This window comes from Artibeus jamaicensis, unplaced genomic scaffold, assembly GCF_021234435.1.
Source record: "Artibeus jamaicensis isolate MK-2021 breed Jamaican fruit bat unplaced genomic scaffold, CSHL_Jam_final scaffold_286, whole genome shotgun sequence".
Lineage (NCBI taxonomy): Eukaryota > Metazoa > Chordata > Mammalia > Chiroptera > Phyllostomidae > Artibeus > Artibeus jamaicensis.
The window spans coordinates 57,046-64,285 of record NW_026522034.1 but is presented as its reverse complement, the minus strand read 5'-3'; the positions used below and the strand labels follow the sequence as shown (position 1 = coordinate 64,285).

Genomic DNA, 7,240 nt, shown 5'->3' with positions numbered 1-7,240 from the left:
TGAGGAGCCCCCAGCAACTTTGGGGCCACCTGCTGGCAAAGGCTGGCTCGGTCCTGGTGGGACCAAGACAAGGCCCTCCTGCCTGCCCATGTTCACTGCACGGTCTCACGTGCCTCCCCAGAAAAAGTTGCATTATTGCAACTTTCCAGACCCCAGCCGAGCAACGCTTCTTCTGCAAGGGATGCCTCGGGGACTTAAAGCAGTCCTGCTTGTCACAGCGGCCCCTGGGCCAGGCCCGGGGCCCCATTGTTTTCACTGGACATTTGTGCTGAAATTAGAGGATTTGTTTTTACTGGAAAAAAAATTGAAGATGTGACACCACAATACCTAGAACTATATACAGGCAACCCTTCACAGTCCCATAACCACCTGCTCCCGACCTGCTCAGACACTCAGGTTATCAGCTCAGCCTCTGCAAGCTTTCATGTCACTGCCATTCCCCTGGTTCACCCTCTGTCCATGAACTCTGTATACCTACTGCAGTGAAGGCAGCCGTTGTTGAGAGAGAAATTAATGGGGGAATGAGACTATTTCATCTTGTAATTAAAAAATGTAAATCAGCCTGGCTGGCGTAGCTCAATGGATTGAGTGTGGGCTTGAGAACCAAAGGTTTGATTCCCAGGCAGGGCAGTGCCTGGGTTGTGGGCCAGGTCCCCAGTGGGGGGTGTGTGAGAGGCAACCACACATTGATGTTTCTTTCTCTCCCTGTCTTTCTCCTTCCCTTCCCCTCTCTCTAAAAATAAATAAATAAAATCTTTAAAAAGAAATGTAAATCCTTTCAAACCTTGTTATTTAAAGATGCATGCATATAACCAGTATCTTAATAAATACATGTTTTTTCCTCTTTCATTTATTTAGAATTGGTTACTGCTTAGACTTCACAGAGAAGCAGCAGGAGCAGAAAGAGGAGGGAGTGGACTCATGAACTTTGGTGGTGAGGACCCGGTTCACTGCGGCCACCTCTCTGGTCCACTCTGCCATTGTGCGTTTCACACTGTGACGAAGACCACAACTCTCCTGACTGTCCCTTCACTCTCTCTCCCTCTGACTTGAAAGGGGTATGAGGAACGAGACCAGTGTGACTGAATTCATTCTCACAGGCTTCTCAGACACCCCTGAGCTGAGGCTCGTGAGCTCCCTGGTTTTCCTCTTCATCTACCTCTTCTCCCTCCTCGGGAACATGTCCATCATTGCAGCTGTGACCCGAGACAGCCGCCTCCACACCCCCATGTACTTCTTCCTGCAGAATCTGTCCTTCCTGGACATGTGCTACACCTCAGTCACCATCCCCAAGGCCCTGGCCAATTCACTCATGGGTTCCAATGTCATCTCCTTCTGGGAGTGTGTGGCTCAGCTCTTTTTGTTTCTCATGCTGGGTGCTTCCGAGTGCTTCTTGCTCACATCCATGGCCTACGACCGCTGCCTAGCCATCCACAGGCCTCTCCTCTATGGCGTCATCATGAGCAGAAAGCTGTGTGTGAAGCTTGTGGCCGTGGCCTGGTTGAGCGGAGCTCTCTACTCCGCCTTCTACACTGCCAACACCTTCTCCCTCTCGTTCTGCGGGCCCAACGTGGTTGACCACTTTTTCTGTGACAGCTCCCCCCTGATGAGGCTCTCCTGCAGTGACTTCCGCACCCAGGAGAAAGTGGGATTCGCAGTGGGCGGGTGCGTTATTCTCAGTGCCTTTGGCCTCACTGTGGCCTCCTACGTGGTCATCATCTCCGCCATCACTCGGATCCACTCTGCAGGGGGCCGTGGGAAGGCCTTCTTCACCTGTTCCTCTCATCTCACTACAGTCACTTTGTTCTACGTCACTGGGGGCATTGCTTACCTGAGACCTATTTCTCAAGACTCTCTCATTCAAGGACGACTGCTGTCTCTGTTTTACTCTGTCATAACCCCCAGCCTGAACCCCCTCATCTACACTCTGAGGAACAAAGACATGCAGGTGGCCCTGAAGAAGCTACTTGCCCCATCCAACTAGACCCTGTTTTTTCATATTAAGCATATTAGTCTGAACCTTAACTTAGATCAAATGAAAACGTTTTTAGAAACATGCAACCTAGAAAAACCTAGTAATAGAGGAATAGAAAATGTGGCTCTGGCTGGTGTGGCTCAGGGGGTTGAGTGCTGGCCTGTGAACCAAAGTGTTGCAGGTTGGATTCCCAGGCAGGGCACATGCCTGGGTTGTGGGTCAGGTCCCCAGTAGGGGGCGTGTGAGAGGCATCCACACATGGGTGTTTCTCTTCCTTTTCTTTCTCCCTTCCCCTCTATTGAAAAATAAATAAATAAAATCTTAAAAAAAGAAAATGTGAACAGATGTATAACAAGTAAAGTGCTTAAAACAGTAATTAAAAAAGCACCAAACAATAACAACCCCAGTACCAGACGGTTTCAGTGGTGAATTCTACCATATATTTAAGAATAATTAACATCAATCTTTATAAAAATCTTTAAAATAACCCTAAACAGTAAATACTCCCAAAGGCATTGTATGAGGCCAGCATTACCTTGATACTAAAGCCAGATAAAGACACTACAAGAACATAAAGTACAGACAAATATTTTGATGAATATGGAGGCAAAAACCCTCAGCAGAGCACTAGCAAAGTAACCTCAGTAGCACATGGAAGGGATCGTGCACTCTGATCAGGTGGGGTTTATTCCTGGGATGCAAGAATGGTCAACACATGCAAATCTATAAACACACTATCCCATAATAACAAAATAAAAGACACAAATCATATGATTATCCCAAGAGATGCAATAAAACCACTTGATAAAATTCACCATCCTTTCATGATAAGAACTCACAACAAATTGGGCTCAGAGTGAGCACGTCCAAACATAATAAAGCCTGTCTACCACAGGCCCATAGCTGAGGACTTGGGTGGTAAGAGCCTGAGAGGGGCTCTAAGATCAGGTAGGAGACAAGACTGCCTGCTCTCGCCATTCTTCCTCAGCACAGTACAGAGTTCCAGGCAGAACAATTAGGCAAGGAAAAAGCATTTTATGTATATTTCACCACAGCAAAGAAATGATCCATGAGGAAAATGAAATCCTTGAATGGGAATAATGTTAAAATGACTATACTGTAAAAAATACCAACAGCTTCGGCTTCCAAATGGATAAGTTAAATCACTTGTGAATCTTAAGTGCTAATTGCAGATCCTCTCCTTTTAAGTTGCTCTGAAGAAGAAATTAAACAAATAAATGTAATTGAAAAATTAAAATTAAAACACAAATAAATGAACCAGGTTTAAATAATAAATACTTTTACAAGACAATTGTGCTGTAAGTTTTCTTTCTTTCACCACCACAGAATAAACATCTACAGTCACCTTTTTCCATGTCGCTCTGTGACCAGGTTTCCTGACACAGGCCTTTATCTCCCACCCAGGCCTGGCATTGCAGATGCTGATCCAGCCATGTCTGCAGAAATGTAAGTCATACTTGTTATCACAGTAAGATAGAAAGATTATGTATTTGTCCTAAAAATGTGAGACAAGCAGTTTGGTAACCTCTACCACAAGGTAAATTTTGTTAAATCTTCATTTAAGTAACCTAATTCTACAAGTCTACCTGAATTAAATTCTCAGATATATTCAAATCACTATAAAGAAAGGCATTTGATGGAATATTTTGTTTAAAATGATAAGAATTAGAAATAGTTCGTAAGCTTATCCATACAAAGTAAACCAATTGGGGAAAATCGGACTCACCTGCTCGCTTTACACACACACTCTTTCACCTGCCAGAATTGGCTGCTGTGATGGAGAGGGAGGGGGAGGAAGAAAGGGTGGGAGTGGGAGAGGAAGGGAAGGGGGTGGGCGGGGACGGGGAGAGAGATGAGGATGCTAAGAGGGGGGAGGGGAGAGGAAAGAGGAAGGGAAGGTGGGTACTTTGAACCCACCCACCAGTGCAAAAGAAATGTGTTTCTCCACTTTGCTTCTTGTCCAGCCTTAGAGATTTCCCTTCTTTGTTTTCTCTCACATCTCTGATGTACCAGCAAAGGGTTTCCTGTGCCCTTCTCACACTTTCTGCTTTGATTTTAAATATTGGCTTGACCAAAAAGTTCATATGATTTTTTCTGTAAAATATAAGACACAGTTTTTGTTTTCACCAATAACTTTATTGATTTGGATATTTTGAGTATGTCAGCTATCTCCTGCGTGGTATAACATTGATTGTTCTCAAATAATGTATCAATTTGATCGCTGTCTGCTTCAACTGGTCCACCCAACCATGGAGCATCGTCCAGCGAGAAATCTCCAACATGGAACTTCACAAACCACTGGGACTTGTTCGATCAGTCACAGCACCTTCTCCATGTACTGCACAAATGTTCTTGTTGCATTTCAGTTGCGTTTTCACCTTTCTGGAAATAATAAAGCATAATATGCCAAAAATGTTGCATATTTTCTTCCATGTTTAATGTTAAAATGGTACAGAAAATTCACAATTTTGATTTTTTAAAATGCATGTTGGTATGACAGCTGTCACAATACAGTCTAACAAGATTGTTTTGAATGGTGCTAAAGACAACTAAGTGCCACTAGATCCATCTTATGGGAAAAAAAAGAGCTTTTTCTCCCACAGACTCTTCTGTGATCCTGCAAGTTTCTTCCACTGCTGCAAGTCCCGCAGAATTTTGCATCCAGAGGTTCTGAGTCTTCAGTTTCCCAGGCTGAAACCCTGGGTTCTGTGGTCTGTCCTGCTTCTCAATGGTTCTTCCCAGCTTATCAGCCCACGAATGTGGGACCAACTGGTCTACCAGCCACCTCCTTGGCTGTGCAGCTTCCCTGCCTTGGCTGCCTGTCTCTGCCCCTTCTTACCGGTCTGGATGAATATTTCTTTAATTCCTTGGTTGTTGGACTTCCATGAACTTTGAATATCTGGCAGTTCTGTTTTTTTTGTTTGTTTTTAAACTTGATGTTGTCCTTCTTTTGGTTGTGGAAGGAAGTAGAGCATTTCTACCTACACCTCCATTATGGCCAGAACTCCAGGGCTACCTTCTCCAAATCCTTGGAGTATCAGTACCTGAGCAGATCCAATTTTTTAAAAATTTTATTTACTTATCTTTAGAAAGGAAGGGAAGGAGAGAGGGAGAGAAATATCAATGTATGGTTGCTTCTCATGTGTCCCCCTCTGGGAACTGGCCTGCAACCCAGGTATGTGCCCTGACTGGGAATTGAACCTAGACCTTTTGGTTTTGCAGGCCTGTGCTCAATCCACTGAGCCACACCAGCCAGGGCATGAGCGGATCCAATTTTATGCATTTTGATACATGGCTAAACACAGTCGTGCGAACACCAAAAACTATGCAGCCTTGTTTTTCGATTGGATACAAGAGTTTGAAAACAGATTTCTGGAAAAAGAATCAATATTTGGTTATATTTGCAACTTTGTTTTCAGTCAACATAAATATGTTACCTGCCAATTTTCAAATGGAATGCATAGAGCTGCAATCTGACATTCAACTTACAGAAAAACTTGATCATGGCTCTTTACTGGACTTTATAGGTCCTGTTTTCCCAGAGACAAACACCCCTTGCTTCACATCACACCTTATTCATGTCATCGCTATATGGCAGCAACTACATTTGCTAGCAACAATTTTCAAGAATGAAACACATTAAGAGTAACATTGGAACCAAAGCACTTGAAGGGCGCCTTGAACTCATGGAAAACCGCAACCACTTCCATGAAACCCGATATCGATGGATTAGCTTCACAGATACAGTGTCAAACATCCCGCTGGTTTTATGTTGCCCTCTTTCCTTTCCCTTTTATCATAAAAATATTTTAAAAATCAATGACATGTTAATACTTAGATACATGCATTTTCTACATTAGTGATCACAAACTTGGGACCTGCTCAATGATTTTAAAAGATTATCAAAAGGCTTGCTGCATAATTAGGGTTATTGTGAGGACTTTTTTGCTTATCCGTGGTGGCAGATATCTCAAAAATTATGCACAGACCTTTTTTTTTGCTCACCAGTTTTTGTTAGTGTTTGTGCATTTAACGTGTGGCCCATGACAACTCCTCTTCTCCCATGTGGCCCGGAGACGCCAAAAGTCGGACACCTCTGCCATAGGTAACTATCTGCCTTTCTCTTGCTTTTAAGATTCTCTCTTTGCCTTTATCGTCTGTCATTTTAATTATGACATGTCTTGGTGTGGGCCTCCTTTGGTTCATCTTGTTTGAGACTCTCTGCACATCCTGGACTTGTGTGTCTTTTTCCTTTACCAGTTTGGTGAAATTTTTAGTCAGCGTTTCTTCACAGAAGTTCTCAATCCCTGGCTCTCTCTCTTCTTCTTCTGGTGACCCCTCTGTTGTGGCTGTTCCTGCGCTTCATGTGGTTCCACTGTTTCCTTACGACAGTATAATTGTTTTTCGTTTATTTTTTCTGCTCTGATTGGACGTTTTTTCTGCCCGTCTTCCAATTCACTGATTTAATCCTCTGCTTCATCAAACCTACTTTTTATTCCTTCCAGTGTATTATTTTTAACATCATTAAATCCTTTATTCAGTAACAACAGTCAGCATATAACAGACTGTACATATTCATTTCCCATTTAGCTTGAACAACCAGTTTTTCTACAGCTAGGGAAAACAGCATTTTAGATAGTCCATCTTTCTAAAATCGAAATGACTTTCCATCAGGTATTTAGAAGGAAATGAGAATAATTAAGGCTTAATTACTATAAATAACAAAACCAACACCAGAGTTCTAGAAGAACATTTAAATAGAAAAATTATGAAACTATATGTAAAAATTACACATATATGCACACTGTATCAAAATGCCTTTTCTATTCTGGTAACTAAATTTTGAGATTAAAAACCAACTACTGCAAGCATTTCTAAATATAAAAATGTCAGGTTTCTATTTATTAAAAACAAAATAAACCAGTTCTGTTAAAGTAGATGTACATGCAGTAGGATAACTACCTGGAATTGTGGAAACAGAAAGAGTGAAGACCTTCAAATTTCTCAGCATTTTAATGGTTTATATGTTACTTTTTTGAGACTTTTTTTGTTAAAAATAAGTTTACTTCACTTTAAGCTAAGGTCAATATGTTTTTATAAAAGACAAAGTACTTATTTAAAATGGTAGGCGTAAGGTTTGTGCCAGCTAAAGAGTAACATTTTCATTTGTCCTGATGTAACAGTTTTTAAGGCATGCAAATTCAATAGGTAATAGAAAAATATGTTTTTCTTCTAGGGATTTGG

At 42.0% G+C, this 7,240-nt stretch overlaps 1 protein-coding gene across 1 annotated transcript; it reads left to right on the top strand.

The window, feature by feature from the left end:
• The first annotated feature begins 1,060 nt into the window (after positions 1-1,060).
• On the top strand, positions 1,061-1,984 carry LOC128626098 (olfactory receptor 1044). The gene has a single exon (XM_053656775.1). It carries the CDS (start codon positions 1,061-1,063, stop codon positions 1,982-1,984), a length of 924 nt encoding a protein of 307 aa, XP_053512750.1.
• The last annotated feature ends 5,256 nt before the right edge of the window (positions 1,985-7,240 follow it).